At 47.2% G+C, this 16,671-nt stretch overlaps 1 protein-coding gene across 1 annotated transcript in view; it reads right to left on the bottom strand.

The window, feature by feature from the left end:
* Positions 1-2,672: 2,672 nt before the first annotated feature.
* The window catches only part of GC (GC vitamin D binding protein), a 48,238-nt gene continuing 34,239 nt past the window's right edge, over positions 2,673-16,671 (bottom strand). Inside the window, exons 7-13 of the mRNA XM_075929412.2 lie at positions 14,616-14,745; positions 11,499-11,701; positions 10,937-11,069; positions 10,640-10,737; positions 8,104-8,236; positions 5,120-5,208; positions 2,673-2,854 (exon numbers count right to left, since the gene is read on the bottom strand). Of these exons, the coding sequence (XP_075785527.2) occupies positions 5,155-5,208; positions 8,104-8,236; positions 10,640-10,737; positions 10,937-11,069; positions 11,499-11,701; positions 14,616-14,745 (751 nt within the window). The 3' untranslated portion in view covers positions 2,673-2,854; positions 5,120-5,154. The remainder of the gene's footprint in view (positions 2,855-5,119; positions 5,209-8,103; positions 8,237-10,639; positions 10,738-10,936; positions 11,070-11,498; positions 11,702-14,615; positions 14,746-16,671) is intronic.

Here is a 16,671-nt window from a genome sequence, read left to right on the forward strand (position 1 = left end):
CACTCCCTTTCCAGCAAGTTGCCACTTATTTAGGAGTCAAACTGGACTATAATCTAATATAGCGCTCCCATCTAGCACTCCTTAAGAAAAGGATCCTTGGATCTAGAAGTCTGTGTGCATAAGACAGTCAGATATCCCTTAGTTTCATCAGCCATGGTGATGCATAGGCTGAACTGTGTGGTGGGAAATTAGTGATGACGGATTTACCCCAGATCCCAGGTCTGGGCTTTGAATTGCCCCCAAATCTGTTCATGTTCAGAATCAGTTCGTGTTTTGGGCCCTGCCCCTTGTATAATATGCATCCAAATGCTGGGGAGTGCCAACTGGGGTTGGATTAGAGCAGTGGTCCCCAACTTTTTGGGGCTGCCGGGCGCCCGGGGGCAGCGCTGCACATGCACTGTGTGCCCGGGGGCAGCACCATGCCTGCATCATGTGCCCGGGGTGGGGACTGTGCATGCGCCGGGCGCCTAGGGTCCGGGGCGCAAGGATGACTCGGGCCAGCCCTGGTCACTAGGCGAGCGCACATAAATGCCCCGGCAGGCACCAGGGCGCCCACAGGCACCGCATTGGGGACCACTGGATTAGAGTATTTAACTTTCTCAAACTAAAAGGCTTTTCCCATTGCTAAGGAAATCATGGATCAGCAGTGAAGAAACAACTCTTAACAGAGGACACGTATCACCATCTAGTGGACAAACCAAAAGATCTTACAAAAGTAACGATGTCTCTGAGTTAGGAGCATTAGAGTTGGGACTAATGAATTTCCTTAAGTAACTAATAAAAATAAATTAGAGAAGGTCTGTTATCTCAGACAGAGTTTCCTTATCTTGTGGTTAAGATGATAGCAGAGCAGTTGCCTAGCAGGGAGAGCATGGGAAAAGCAAACCTGAGCTCTTCAGGTTGTCATAAAGGTCAACCACGTCCTTTGCGAGAAGATCAGTTTGAGGCATGGAATCCACTGTGGGATGCTAAGTGCCTTCGCCTTCCCCGATGGAAATTAGCTAACACAACTGACACTGGGTGGGCCTATGACACCTTAGAGACTAACCAAAATATATAGAATCATGAGCTTTGGTGGGCAAACCCCACTTCATCAGATGAATTGGAGTGGAAATAACAGAAATCAAGATAAATAGATATAGATCTATAACAGCAGCAGCAGAAGTAGTACCTGTTAATTGTAGAACCCAAGTTAATGAAGCTAATTAAGTGGGCTGGAGGTGTCCAGTACATAGCTTTTGATATGAAAGTGCAGATATTAATGGCAGGAGAAATTGGCTGTGTAATGTGCCAACTAGTTAATGTCTTTGTTTAGCGCATTACAAAGCCAATTTCTCCTGCCATTAACATCTGCCTCTACAAGTTCGCATTAATAGCTCTTCACTTTTCTAGTTTGGATTTTCTTCTTTTTTTTAAAGCGCAAGCTCCACCTGTTGGAGAGCTGGTGAATTATTCTGGATAGGTTTAAGGGGCAGATTTCATCTACAGGGTTTTTCCCTGGAAATTGTGCCTTGGCATTTCTTCACCCTGAAAGTGTCAATTGGGATTCTGAAACTTTGGCCCTAAGTTGGCTTTAATGGATAAGGAAAAGCTTACGTGGCCACCCAGAGACGCAGGTAGGAAAACGTGAGAAATGTGGACTGGAGCTCTGCTGTTACCCACACAATTTGGCAGCCTCACACCTACATTTATGCCCGTTCTCTGCAGCTAGGCTTGTGGCTAGTTCTGGTTGAAGGACTGTGGTAAGTAAAACATCAAATGAATTTGTCCTTTATCCCTGAGTAGTTTGCGGCTTGCTTTAAAATGTTTTGTTTTGTTTTTTGCTGGCTCATTTGCTATTATAGTTTATACAAAAAAAATCAGCAACCAGAAGTTCCCTGTTATAATCTCAGTAGCGCTGTTCCTCACAGCATTGCAGCCTCAGTTTCCCCTTGTCTTTTGTGACTCTACCCAGTCACCTCAATGACTTAGTCCCATGCCTCAGAGGCCCCACACTCAAGCCTATCAGTACTTCTCTCCCACCCCTAGTCAGAACACACCACATTCCTTCTTCCCATTGACAGGAAGGGAGCTGATCCTAAGCTGATCCCATTGATTTCCTGGAGCTGATCCCAAGCAGTCGGACACACCCTGCTCAGTCGTGGTGGGGCGGGGCTGGCCAGCCGCAGGCCTCTGGGGCCTTAAAAGGGGCAGGCTGCCCTGTTACCTTGCCCAGCTGCCTTGGTCAATGCATTGCTTTCTGGCTGCTTGGGATCAGCTCCAGTCAAAAGGGAGCTCAGCTGGCACTGTTTGCTGTAGCAATTAATAAGTACACGTTTCATGCCGCAGGCTGGGCTGCTTTCCTGACACAGATCTGAGTGGAACAAGTCGACACATATTTAGGCGCCTTTGCACTAGGCGCCTTTGCATTGAGCTGACTGCAAATGAAAAAAAATGTCTTTCAGGCTTTGCTGTCTTCCTCCAGCCAAACGCCCTGAGGTGGGAAAAATGGACCAAACTCCTGTTCTCTTTCCCCCTGAGTTATTAGAACAGAGAATCAGCTGATGTAAGTGGGGGTAACTCCACTGATGTCAAGGATCTGATCGAGCTGAGCTGGTCGGATCTCACTACAAAGAGATTTCCTCTCAGTGTTTGCAAGTATGGTCTTTAAACACGCCATTGTGCGAATACAATCATCTGCTACTCAAGCCTTTATTGAGGTCACAATATACACGAGTCATAATGCTGTTGGAACGGACCAGAAGTTGTGATGCTGCTTCAGGTTCTTCTTGTGACTCAGGGAAAGCAGAGGTCTTCATGCATCCCCATCAATGGAGGACCGTTCTTCCTTTTCATTGCTGCTTTGGCTTTGCACCTACAAAGGTGAAACAATGACCAAAGATTATGCTGCTTATAGAAGTGAATCATCCAAAGGAATTCATGCCAGGTTCCTTTTCCCTTTGATGCTTAGCCAGGATTGCTGAGCCAGGGACCTTGCTAATGTAGTTTGTTGTAAGTGGAAAAAGGATGTCCATGTATCAAATACATGTTGCTGAGTTCTGTAAAAGGCCCATGAAACATTGCATGAAGGGGGGGACAGTCAAAGGGATGAGTGGGAGTTAGAAACCCAACTCCTCCTGAAATTCACTGGTGACAGCTCCACCTGGCTGACTTGAGAATCCCAGCCTGGAATGTCAGCTGCCAATTTTGTGCATTAATTTACTAAAAAGAGCGTGGCAATTTCCCCTCTCATTTCAAAAACTATTATCCTCCTAGAGAGAGTTACGTTCTGTTCCCAGCTGTTCTGCTCTGCACACTTGGGACAGTCAGTGAATGTCTCTATCCCTCCTTATCCCCATGGGTAAAGTTGTTTTACTCCTCCTCGTCTTTGGTTACGAAGCCTTTGAAGTTTTGGATGAAAGACTGAACACACACTAGTAAGGATCAATAAAGGTGCTAAACGTGGAATCATTGATTTCAAATCCATTTTAAGTCTAGCTTCCAAACTAGGATCAAAGCAAATTAGAAAGTCTTCCTGCTGTTGTTTTTTCCTCCAATGATTCTTATAAATCAAAGTAAAAAACAAAAACAAATGATCAAAATAATTATAAAGTGGAAATTGATCTAGTATGTGGATTAGGATACAAATGTCCCCAAAGTTTGGATGTGTTTGGATCAGGGATTAAGTCTGGGCCCATCTCAAGTAAAACAGTGACTACAACCAAGGATAATTGTTATTTTCTCTTTTTCTACATCAGTCTATGTGACTGTATATTGAAGGAAATGATTATTGCATAATAACAAAGTAATACAACCAACCAACTGATCAAACAATTCTCGACTAAAAATGCCTCCTGAAACTCTGCATTCTGTTAGCAAAATGATCAAAAGGAAAAAAATTCAGACTTGTTTTTTCTGAGTTTGTACAAGGAACAAAATGACCCAAGAGCATAGTCTCTGTCCTCTCCCTTTCAGAATAAAAATGCCTTTGCTAAGCCTTTCCCGTGAAGAAATGCATTTGGTGAAGTCAGCAAAGATCTCGACTTAGGCCAGGATAGTGACAAAACAACAATGGTTATTCCTCGGCTCACGTGCATTGGTAGAGCCCTATTAAATTAAATGGAGCTACAAGTGGTCTGCACCAATTGAGAATCTGGTCCCATGCAGCAGTTTCCTCTTCTGCATTATCCTCTGGTATGTCTTTGTGGCAGGCTCCACTTGAGTTCTGCGCACTCGAGTTACTGCTCTTGAGAATGGCACCACTGAAGTAACCCTTGAGCTGCTAAATCCATGGTGTCACTATATGCATGGAAGCGAGGTACGAAGGCTTCTGGGGACACAGACCATGGTTCTTAGCACTGTAATAAGCCGATCCGTTCTATGAAATCTCTCCCGATGAATTGTGGGAGAACTTCTCTGGCTTTTCTGGGCACTTGAAAGGAATTGTGGGAAGGCATGGCTGGAACAAAGGCTCTCCAGGGATGCTTGCTTGCATCTCCATTATGAAGAGGTCATGCTAGCAGCTGATAGCTTGCACTCAGCATTCTTTTGAGCTAGCCAACCTTCAAGGGGAGTGGATTTGTGTGTGGACAGGACTTGAGTTACACGCCACACACACATTATAACTCAGGCTCACTTTTGCTGTGAAGACACACCTGAATGCACTGCTCTATTGTGGCTGTCTTTCCCTGTGGACAATGTTGCCCCTAGCTCCCACGTACACTGGGCAAATATATTGCTGTTCACCAGTATGGAAGCTCGCCTGTGCTGAAGAAGAGGCAGGATTGTGCTCCCAGTCCTCTTATTCAACCCAACTGGTCCAGTTGAGCTGCTGGGAGCCTTTGGTGTTGGTGGAGGAGGGGCAGGGCTTATTCCTTAGCATTAAAGCACGTAACTTGTGTTCAGAGTTCATGCCTAAAAACTGATCTAAAATCACACAGGTTGCACTAAGCACCATTCTAAGGCAAGTAATTCATTTACTGTGCTCTCTCATTCGCCCAGTCCGTGGAAAGACCTGACAAATGGCGGCCCACAGCTTCCGTCTGCAGTCATCCGGTCCTTGTCCCACGAAGCATTTACCAGTTAAGTCACACAATAGACACTGCCTACCTACAAAGTCCCTACCAGACTTGGCACCTACCTAGGGAGCTTTTGTTATTGTTGGTATTTCCACACCTAGATCAACATGCAGGATTTGTGGTCACATGTGTGTCCAACTTCAGCGTTAATCTGAAAACGAGGCAAAAGAGTCCTTTATTATGCGGTAGCTTATTTATAAACCAATAAGGAGAGTCACGCCCACCCAGGAACCCACCCCTGCAATAAACCCTGCTGCCAACTCTGTCCACACATCTATTCAAGCCACACCATCACAGGGCTTAATCACATCAGCCACCACAGCAGGCGCTCATACAACTGCACCTCCTCTAATGTGATCTATGCCATCAAGTGCCAGCAATGCCCCTCTACCATGTATATTGGCCAGACTGGACAGTCTCTGTGACAAATGATAAATGGACACAAATCAGACACCCGAAATGTTAACACACAAAAACTAGGAGGGGACCATTTTAACCTGCTTGGGCTCTCATTAATGGACTTAAAAGTAGCCATCCTTCTACAAAGGAATTTCACAAGCCAACTACAGAGACTGAGCGTGGAATTGACTTTCCTACGCAAGTCTGACACTGTTTCCCTTGGTCTGAACAAAGACATGAACTGGATGGCTCTTTAGAAAATCAGCTTCCCTTACACTTAACATTTCATTGACATCAAAAGCTAAGTATGGAATACTTCCAGCCCACTCAGTTAACCTCAGAAGTACTGGCTCTACAATCGACAGGTATGTTCCTCCCCGCCGCTTCTTCTTCTGTTATAATTCTGAGAGTCCCCCTTTGCTTCTCCACTCAAGCTCATATTTGTTAGTCTCTAAAGATGTGTCTAGACTACATGGCTCCATCGATGGAGCCATGTAAATTAGTTTATTCAGCATAGTCAAAGAAGCGGGGAGTTAAATAATCCTTGCTTCATTAAAATAAACATGGCCGCTGCGCTGTGCCGACGATCAGCTGATCCGACACAGCGCAGCAGTCTAGATGCGGATCTGTTGGCTGGGGAAGCCTTTGCCGACCAATCCTGTAAACCTCGTTTCACGAGGCATAAGGGATCGGTCGGCAAAGGCTTCCCCAGCCGACAGATCCGTGTCTAGACTGCCGCATTGTGTCGAATCAGCTGATCGTCAGCACAGCGCGGCAGCCATGTTTATTTTAATGAAGCAGGGATTATTTAAATCCCCACTCCTTTGACTATGCTGTATAAACTAATTTACGTGGCTCCATTAACGGAGCCATGTAGTCTAGACACACCCTAAGGTGCCACAGGACTTAAGGTACATCTAGACTACAGGCTTTTTTTGACAGAGGCTTTGTCAACAGATACTATTGACAAAGCCTCTGTTGACAAAGAGCATCTAGACTACAGCCAGTTCTGTCGACAAAGCAAGCCACTTTTTCAACAGAGAGTCTAGACGTTCTTTTTTGAAAAAGCACAGTGTGGATGCAATAGTGCGTTTTTTCGACATAACTCTGTCAAAAAAAGGCATTATAGAATGAGGTTTACTTACTGTCGATAGAACTCGGTGGTAGTGTAGATGCAGGTATAGTTTTGTCGACAAAAGTCCACTTTTGTCAACAAAACCCTGTAGTCTAGACACGCCCTTACAGACCAACTTGGCTACCATTCTGAGCCTTAGGAGCTCATATTCAGCTGATTATCTGCTGAGACCCTCAAATCTTTTTCAGAGTCACTGCTTTCCAGGACAGAGTCCTCCATCCTGTGAGCACGGCCTACAAAATTTTTGTTCCCACATATATACGTTTACATTTAACTATATTAAAATGCAGATTGTTTGCTTGTGGGCTGTTCACTGCGTGATCCAAATATCTCTGAATGAATCAATGACCTCTCCTCTTTATTATTTGCCTTGATTTTCTCTTTATGGTCATCTGCAAAATTTATCAGTGAGGATTTGTTTTCTTCAAGGTCATTGATAAAGACGGCTTGTTTGTTGAGCTACCGGCCACTTGCCAGGGAAGTAAGAAGCATTAAGTGTGGATATTGAGTCAAGAGGGCTTAATCACCCCAGGTAATCTGGTAGTGGTGCTGTCTGGATACCCGCCAAAGGTGCCACTTAGGTCACATCTATATTAGGCACCGGAGAGTTGGTGCCCAATATAGATGTGACCTAAGTTGAATTGGTGTGCAGGTCTATTAAAGAGCACCCCCGGTGAGGGTGCCCCTGGTCAGCGCTAGCACTCTTTGCAGTCGCGAGGAGTAAGGGAAGCCGATGGGAGCGTTTGCCACTGGGAAGACGGTGCCAAGATCGGCTGAAGGTAAGTTGACTCCAGCTATGCTATTTACATTGCTGGAGTTGTGTACCTTAACCCGACCTTCTGGGTCTAGTACAGACCTGGCCTTAGAGCGCGCCATCACTACTAAGTATTCCTGTAGCATACTTTCTCTTGGGCCCCTATATGGAGGCTAAGCATGGCCCCCTTCATGCCCACTGGCCCATGCTAATACTGTAGTATCCTCTCCAGTGGGCACGGGGTGAGGTGGAGTATGGGCAGCACAAGGGAGTGTAGTGCACGCAGTCAAAAAATAAGGGAACTTCTCCTTCAGGGTAACCCCGCTTGGTGCTCCAGGAGGAGTCTGGGCGTTGGACGCAAGGGTGGAGGTAGAACCCTGGGAAGGAATTGGGGACTGCTGGTTCTGCAGGGGCCTCTTGTTGCACCCGCAGATAGGAAGAGAGGTAGTAGGGCTTAGATGGATTCAGGGACAGAGAACCCACCGGTGCCTGCATTCACTGGACAGTGCCCTCCCAGAGCAATGACGGAATCAGTAAGGAAGCTACTGAAGCGTAAGGACTCCAGGACTTTGGGGGTAGGGCAGGTTCCCTCCTCCATGGCTTTATCGAGGATCCCTAGCGAAGACAAAAGCTGGCTCTTTGGGAGGTGTGGAGATTTGACCCTAAATGTAGTTGCCTCAGCGGCAGGAGAGGTCACATGGCAGATGACCACCAAGGTCTATCCATGGAAGAGAGCAGAGAAAGAGAGGGCACGTTACCTTCAAGCCACAGGACACAGGAGGTGCATTCATAATACAGCACGTGGAGGCGAAATTGGCTCTCTTCTCCACCAGCTCTGTGAGGACGTCTGAGGTTGCGTCCGGCATAGTCTTGCTGAAGCTCTCTTTTAGTCTGCAATGTGGTGGCAGAGGTCAGATTTTGAAGGACACTTCAGTGACAGAATAAGCACTAAAAATTACACCAATGAGCTGTTCAATTCATGTACAAATGCATCCATGATAAAACACTCACTGACTTTAAGGAGCATAGGACAGCACTCAACCAGCCTGATTCACTGCACCCACCAGCAATGCTCCCTCTAATTTGTGTTATCTTTGTGTGGAATAAATTTTGTTATGTGCACCAAGATATGTATGGATGTGCACCACCAATAGAAACACATTCTGCCGGCGGTGGGCACTGTGGGCATTCTGCTAATCAGCTGGGCATCCCCTGACTCTTTCCTGGATGGTCGCCCATGCCCACAGTTTACAGGGAACACTGCCCACCAGCAACCTCAGCAACTAGCAGCCCTACCTTAAAACTAACGCAGGCAGAAGATATTGTCTGCTTTCCTTTCAAGGGACATCTCCTGTGGGCCACAGGTAATGTACAGACCCCTTAAATCTGAGTGTTTTCGTCTGGACACAGGTCACATGGTCTATTTCTATGCTGTGATTTGAGGAGCCCACTTTTCAACAAAGGTTGCGGTGAATAGTGGAGAGGATTCACTTCAGATGGCCATGTGTCCCCAAATGCTCCTGCCAGTGAAAGTCACCAGGACAGCTCTAGAAAAATGAACTTGAAAGAGGCAAAGACACAGCGGAAATGAAGGTGGTTAAAAAGGCATAGGAATATCCATAAGAACATAAGAACGGCCGTACTGGGTCAGACCAAAGGTCCATCTAGCTCAGTAGCCTGTCTGCCGACAGTGGCCAGCACCAGGTGCCACAGAGAGGGTAGACTGAAGACAACGATCAAGCGATTTATCTCCTGCCATCCCTCTCCAGCCTCTGACAAACAGAGGCCAAGGACACCATTTCTATCCCCCACCTAATAGCCTTTTATGGACCTAACCTCCATGAATTTATCTAGCTTCTCTTTAAACTCTGTTATAGTCCTAGCCTTCACAGCCTCCTCTGGCAAGGAGTTCCACAGGTTGACTACACGCTGTGTGAAGAAGAACTTTCTTTTATTAGTTTTAAACCTGCTACCGATTAATTTCATTTGGTGTCCTCTAGTTCGTCTATTATGGGAACTAATAAATAACCTTTCTTTATCCGCCCTCTTCACACCACTCATAATTTTATAGACCTCTATCATATCCCCCCTCAATCTCCTCTTTTCTAAACTGAAAAGTCCCTGTCGCTTTAACCTCTCCTCATATGGGACCCGTTCCAAACCCCTAATCATTTTAGTTGCCCTTTTCTGAACCCCTTCTAAGGCCAAAATATCTTTTTTGAGGTGAGGAGACCACATCTGTACACAGTATTCAAGATGTGGGCGTACCATAGTTTTATACAGGGGCAGTAAGATATTCTGTGTCTTATTTTCTATCCCTTTCTTAATAATTCCTAGCATCCTATTTGCCTTTTTGACCGCCGCTGCACACTGTGTGGAAGTTTTCAGAGAACTGTCCATGATAACTCCAAGATCTCTTTCCTGATTTGTCGTAGCCAAATTAGCCCCCATCATACTGTACGTATAGTTGGGGTTATTTTTCCCGATGTGCATTACTTTACACTTATCCACATTAAATTTCATTTGCCATTTTGTTGCCCAATCACTGAGTTTGGTGAGATCTTCTTGGAGTCCCTCACCGTCTGCTTCTGTCTTGACTATCCTAAACAGTTTGGTATCATCCGCAAACTTTACCACCTCACTGTTTACCCCTTTCTCCAGATCATATATCCAAGACATATTGTAGGCCAGTGATTTTCAAATGATGGGTCGGGACCCAGGACTGGGTAGTGGAATGTCAGGCACTGGGTTTCGGTGCTGCAGGGAGACCAGGTGTGTCCAGTGGAGGTGCTAAGGCAGCTCCAGAAGTGACTAGTAGCAGCCCTGGCTACTAGTTGGGGTGTGTATGTGTGTGTGGGGGGGGGAGTGCACAGAGCTCTGTGGACAGCCACTGCCCCGAGCACTAGCTCTGCACTCCCATTGGCTGGGAACCTGCTGCTGGCTGTTTCTGGGGCGCAGCCTGGTCTGTGCTGCCAGGAAAGGCAAGGAGCTGCCTTAGCACCCCACTGCACCACTGACTGGGAGCCCTTCTTGACCCAGCCCTGAGCCTCCCACGGAAAGCCAGAGCCCCCTCCTACACTCCAAAGCTCTCACCCTCGACCCCACCTGGGAGCCCACACTCCAGTCAAATTGTGTTGAGTCGTGGGCTTCTACCATTTTCTTCAAGGGGGTCACGAGAAAAAAAAGTTTGAAAACTGCTGTTGCAGGCAGTGCCCTATTAGTCAAGAACGGGGGAGCTGCGTTAGGAGCAAAGAATGGAAATAGGTTCAGGAAGGTCTAGAATGGAATTCTTACTTTTGCTTGAATTCAAGGAAGGTCAAGTCGTAATATTCTCCACATAGCTCAACGGCCTTTGCGAGGAATTTGAGTATCTCCCCCCTCAGCAGTAGCCTCTGCAGAGCAGAAAGAAAGGAACATTTCCATCACCAAAGACATCCCCTTACCTGTCACACTGCGTGGTACCGATCTGTTAGCTATGGCTGGCACATACGAGCGTTGTGTGAGTTTGGGAAAGATTTTAGGGGATGGAGAAACGTCAGAGCAAGGCAGAGGGCGTCCAAATGTGCAAGAGAAAAGTATTACGCTTGTTACCTTGGTAGCGAGACAAGTGGTGGCATCTGCATCACTACAGCATTCATTGATGAGATTATGGGTAGCATCGTACACCTTACTGAGGAATACCACTGGGATGTTGGTGTGCCTGCGTGTTTCCTCAAACATGAATCTGCAACAAGAAAACAAGAAAACAAGAGAACACAAGAAAACACAAGAAGACAAGAGAACACAAGAAAACAAGAGGAAGGCACAGGACTGGGACAGATTCTTATCTCTGACACTGACTCCCCAGGTGTCCTTGTGCTAGTCTCTCTGTGTCTCTTTTCACATCATAGTACTTCCTTTCCCTCACACCGTTTGCCTGTCTGGTCTGGTTAATAATCTGGGGCAGGGTTAGGGTGAGCACCTAGCATGTTGGGGCCCTGTCTCAATGAGAATCTCTCAATCCTGCTGAAATACGACTGTTATGAATAATCATAGTTCAAAGGCCATGAAGCCAATGCTCCTGCAAAGCACTAGAATGAAACTACGATTCCAGCTCGACAGCGATAACCCCTGTTCCGTGTGAGCTAAGGAGGAGAGCAAGAAGGCCACATACCGATCTGTCTGGTGGCTCCCATCGGCCGTGCACAGCTGTTCGTCTGTGAGCTTTTGGTTTTCCGGCAGTTGAGGGGATTTGGCAGGTGGCAGCGAATACATGCACAAGTAGTTTTCCATGAGACTTTTTCCTTTGCAACAATCAGCAAATCTTTTGTCCTTGGATGAGAGTTTAGCGCAAATTTTTGTGGTGAGTTCTGACAGCTGTAGAGAAGACAGAAAAGAGTTTCAGGGCTAAAGTACAGGGTGACCAGGCCTTTTTATAAAGGTTTACCTGTTCTAAGCAGTGTGCAGACACTGACTACTGTGACCTTAGGAAATATGTGGGTCCATCTCCATTTCCAGATGGGGAAACAAAGAAGAAGTTGAGGAAATGGCAAAACTGCGATTGCCACTCAGAACCTCCTGACTTCCAGCCCGGAGCTCATGCCTCCATTACCTTCTCTATGATTAATAATAAGTCTGTTGTGTTTGGAGCAACAGCATTTCCCAGTTACTGCCTGGGCTTTGGATCCAGCTTCTGGAGTTCAGGGTCAGAAAAAATAAGTGAGTACAGAAGACCATAAGTGAATTGTACAAGCTGGAGAGAAATTTCCTTCTGTGCTGTCAGACAACTCCAGATCCCAAACACTCTCCAAAGGACGACATGTAAAACAATGAAAACACGGAGGCTGTGTCTACACTGGGCCACTTATTCCAGAAAATCAGCCGCTTTTCCGGAATAAGCTGTGAGCTGTCTCCACTGGCCCTTGAATTTCCAGAAAAGCAACGATGCTCTACTGTACAAAATCAGCCGCTATTCCGGAAAAACTATTCTGCTCCCGCTCGGGCATAAGTCCTTATTCCGGAACACTGTCCCGGAAAAGGGCCAGTGTAGACAGCCCAGTAGTCTTTTCCGGAAAAGTGCGTCTACATTGGCCAAAGACGCTTTTCCGGAAAAAGGGCTTTTCCGGAAAAGCAGCCTGCCAATGTAGACACTCCTTTTCCGGAAAAACTGAAAACGGAATAGTATTCTGTTTTAAGCATTTCCAGAAATTCATGCCAGTGTAGACACAGATAGAGAAAAATGACAGCATCAGAACCGATTCCTGCTGGCTGAGATACCAAAAAGACACGACTCTGGCTTTTGCAGCCTCTGAAAAGTGGCTTAACATTTTTATTGTCACAAATGCCACTAAGTCCAGCTGGTGATTTTTGATATTGGACTTGGAAGGCAGGGCTGGGTGCCATGTTCAGAGCCATGTGTCAGTTTTCAAAGACTCAGAGTCCATAGCATCTTGATGGTAATCGGTCAAAGCCAACTTTTCACACATGGATTTTACTGTCACGAGACAGTATTGTAATAGCGAAGTAGGTTTTAGAAGAGGATTAGACATTGAGGCCAAGACACTCAAACGTAACTAGAGGATTTAGGTGCCCTATATGGGATGCCATAAAAGTGACTTTTTTAGAAAGTGCTGAGCACTCACTCTCTGAAATTGAGAGCCCTGTAAGTGTCTCAAACTGGGCACCACAAAACTGAGATATTCTAGGTTATGAGTCGCTGCTGAAAAACGCCATCTTCTCAAGAATAGAATCCTTGATTTGCCTATCTAGGATAAAAAAATCTGTATAACTGATATTAACCCCCCCAAACGTTCCGACATAAAGCCTAACGACTGAGGTTAGGAAAACATTTCCTCCACAGATACATTATTACCTAGGAGGGAAACTAATGGGTGAGTCACAACAGAAACCGAATAAAACAGTTTTCAGTGGGTTATTTACTCAAACCCCACAGCAATTTGATGGGCACCTATCATATAGTGAAATCTGTCTTGTAACTTCTTCTTCCATGAGGAAGAGTAAATAAAGACCTAGGAAAAACAATTAGTAGCAGAAGTGATTATTATTCCAACAAACTGGCTGGTGTTTTGAAAACTCAATTACGAACACAAAAATAAATAAATAACTACATAAAGTGGGAAATTAAATAGAATCACTCATGTTGCTCTCCCCAGATACCATTTTAAAGACATCTTTTTAATTAAGACAGTCATTGGAAACTAAGAGAAAGGAAACCAGGAGGGAATAAGCAGCAGAAACAAAACAGGCCCCTTTCAAGAATGAAAAGATAGCACTGCCGAAGCTTGTGCACTTCGGTCCAGATTGTGAAAAGCGTTTCGGTTCCTAACTCCCCTCAAAGCACGCCCCAGTCTACTGTGTGGTAGACTCCTACACCGGCAGGGAAGCTGGACTCAATGTTTCTCAACCCACAGTGCGTGACCCTTACTTCATGGACTGTGGAGAAAAAAGCCAAATCCTGCAGTTTGTAGGCTCCAGAGCATCTTGTTCTCCCCTTTCTGTCTTCTGCTCTTCCTGCCACCGTACCCCTCTTCCATCTCCGACCCAGTCACCACAGACATCTCTGCCTTCCCCTCCCCCAGTCACCTAGAGTACCTAGTTCTATCAGCCCTCCTGAGGTGGGATTTCCTGTGGCCGGTGTCTGCAATGGGTCCTGAGTTGGGGTGCAAGAGCTGGTGACAGGTGTCAGTGTGGAGGTTCTGGTCACTGCCTGGCAACCCTGCCGGCTTGCGGATAGGTCCCCGGGGCTTGCATGGGCTGAGGAAGCTCAGTGTGGGAGAGACTATAGTGGCAGCAGTATTTGTCTGGGTGCGGGGAGGCCTGCCAGCCTGGTGTTGTGTATGGGTAGGGGATATGGTGCCTCTAGACACTGTGGAGCCAGCCTCCCAGCCTCCAGAAGCAGCACCCAGTGAAGTGAGCGTTAAGCAGACAGAGGCGGGAGAAGAGGAGGGAAACAGTCTTAGCAACCGTCCACCACTGTCTCAACCCAGCCGCTCTCCCTCCCCTCCCAAACTCCCTTCCCAGCATCACACCTCTGCCAGCCCCACTGACCATCCCCACCATGCTCCGTCTGATGCTCAGCACCTGATAGGGTGCTCCATCTATTCCTCAAAGTACCCAACCCCCACTTTGTTTCTCCCTTTGATCCAAATCTCACGAGCTTTTGTGGCCCGGCCTTTGGGGCCGAATTCTGGGTTGCGGGCTCCACAAAGTGACGAGCGACTGTGATCGGTGATGGAAGAGGCCTGTTTGTCATGAATTCTGGGGTTCCTACCTCCTTCGGCATGCAGTCTTCAGCCATGGAGTTGCAGCACTTGGAAAACACCTCACCAGAGTCTTCCGCTAGCGGGGAAATGTCCTCAAACGAGGCAGAGGGTATCTTCTGCGCAAGCATGATTAAGGTACTAGACAGTCACAAAATGCAAAAGGGAATTAAGTATTTTAGCCATTCCAAAGCCAGCTTCCCTTTCTGAAATCCTATCCACTGATATTTGTAGGGCAAATTCCATAGGTTTAGAACATGAGTCACTTAAAAGAGATTTGCTTGTTTCATGCTATGTACCAGTAAGGCTGCAAAAGATTGGAAAGAAAGCAAATTCGGTGTAGTCTTTCCTGAATGTTCAACCATGAGCAGAGAAAAGACATTGCCCATACTTTAGTGCTCAACTGGATAAGATGAGCTGCACACCTCTTACGGTTTTTAAAAGAATATGGACTAAAAATAAGAGAGTGGTGTGATTTTGTTGCTAGAAGAGGGAGAGGAAACCTCAATTAGACACACAACCCACGCCAGTGGGGATAATGACTGATTGCCTCCTAGTCTGAGTTAGGCAGTGATCCATCAGGAACATGGGCCTTATAAGCAGCCTGTCAGAAGCTTGAGTGAAAGTGGGAGGAATAGTAGCAAGATCGACAGCTGAGGTTTACAGTAAGTATTAGGATCAACCGTCAGGCAGCAGGTCTGGCCAAAAAGCAGAGCTAGAGACAGGTTGGGGGAGCAGGCTGAGGGCCAATACCAGCTATCAGCATTCTCATTGGTATTCCAGTGGGGGTCGCAGTCCATGTCAGAACTGAGGTCAATACTGGGAGTTCAGGCACTGAGAATACAGGGTGTTCATGGCTGCCAGCTAGCACTCTGCGTTACTGCCTGACCACTTCCTGGATTGCTCCTTGGGTTTTATAGAGAGTGGGGAGTCAATCAAATGCCATGATGCTGTTGTCTGTCAAGCCCTCCCCCCGAGGTGGGACTTCCTATGGGTCTGCAATGAGTCTTGGGTTGGGTTGCAGGAGCTGGTAACAGTGTGGATGGAGGTGGTGCTCACTTCCTGGCATCCCTGCAGGCCTATGTATAGACCAGGCCTGGACAAAATACGGCCCAAGGGCCACATGCGGCCCACAGGGGCTCACTGTGTGGCACATGACAACTACAGGTGGCGCGGCCCCATCCGATCTGTTGGCTGGGCGGAGGAGCGGAGCGCTGCTGGGGAGGGGGAAGTGTGGCAATTCTCACCGCCGGGCTGCCTGCGTGCAGCTCCAGCACGAGGAGGCAGGGCGCGAGCTAGAGGGTGGGCATGAGCCAGAGGGCGTCATGGCCGGCAACTGCTGGATTCAAAAAGGCAGAAGCCAGGTAGGGGAGGGGAAGGAGCTTGTGCTGAGGGGAAGGGGGCAGATCAGGAGAAAGGGGAAGACACCAAGGGGCAGGGTGAAGGAGAGACAAATGTCAGGGGGCCAAGTGGAGACACGCGGTGTTTTTTTTGTTTGGTTGGTTTTTTTGCTCAAAAAAGTTTTTAGCCGTGTGGTTGGTATTTTTTGGGAGAGAATCTCTGCTTGCGGCCCGCAGCTGTTTTCTTTGGAGTGATATGGCCCTCGTCGCTTTCCGAGTTGTGCAGGCCTGGTATAGACCCACTGGGCCTTACACAAGTTGAGGGAGCAGTAGCCGTAGCAGTATTTGTACAGGAAAGCCTACCCGTTTGGTGTTGTGTATGAACTGAGCCATGGGAATAGAGCTAACTATGCTGATGCACCCTTGGAACAAGGGACTCAGTGTCCAAGGAGACCATGCTGGGGGTGAGACTCCGGGAGGGGGACTAAAGTATAGAAGAGACCCATAGGGCAGGCTTCTGTATGGGGGAGGCTTTCTGGTTGGGCGTGGAGCAGGGGACTGAAGAGAAGCTCAGGAAGGATGGTGAGTTGCGCTCAGGAGCTTGTGTGTGTGTCGGGACTTTGAGTGCCCTGGAAAGGGACTGAACTTTGAACTCATATGTGACTTGGCTGGAGGGCCAGGCCATGGAAGACCCATGCAGACAGGATGGCAAGCAGAAGTGACGAGC

The sequence above is a fragment of the Pelodiscus sinensis genome, chromosome 4 (assembly GCF_052426305.1).
Source record: "Pelodiscus sinensis isolate ZL-2025 chromosome 4, ASM5242630v1, whole genome shotgun sequence".
Lineage (NCBI taxonomy): Eukaryota > Metazoa > Chordata > Testudines > Trionychidae > Pelodiscus > Pelodiscus sinensis.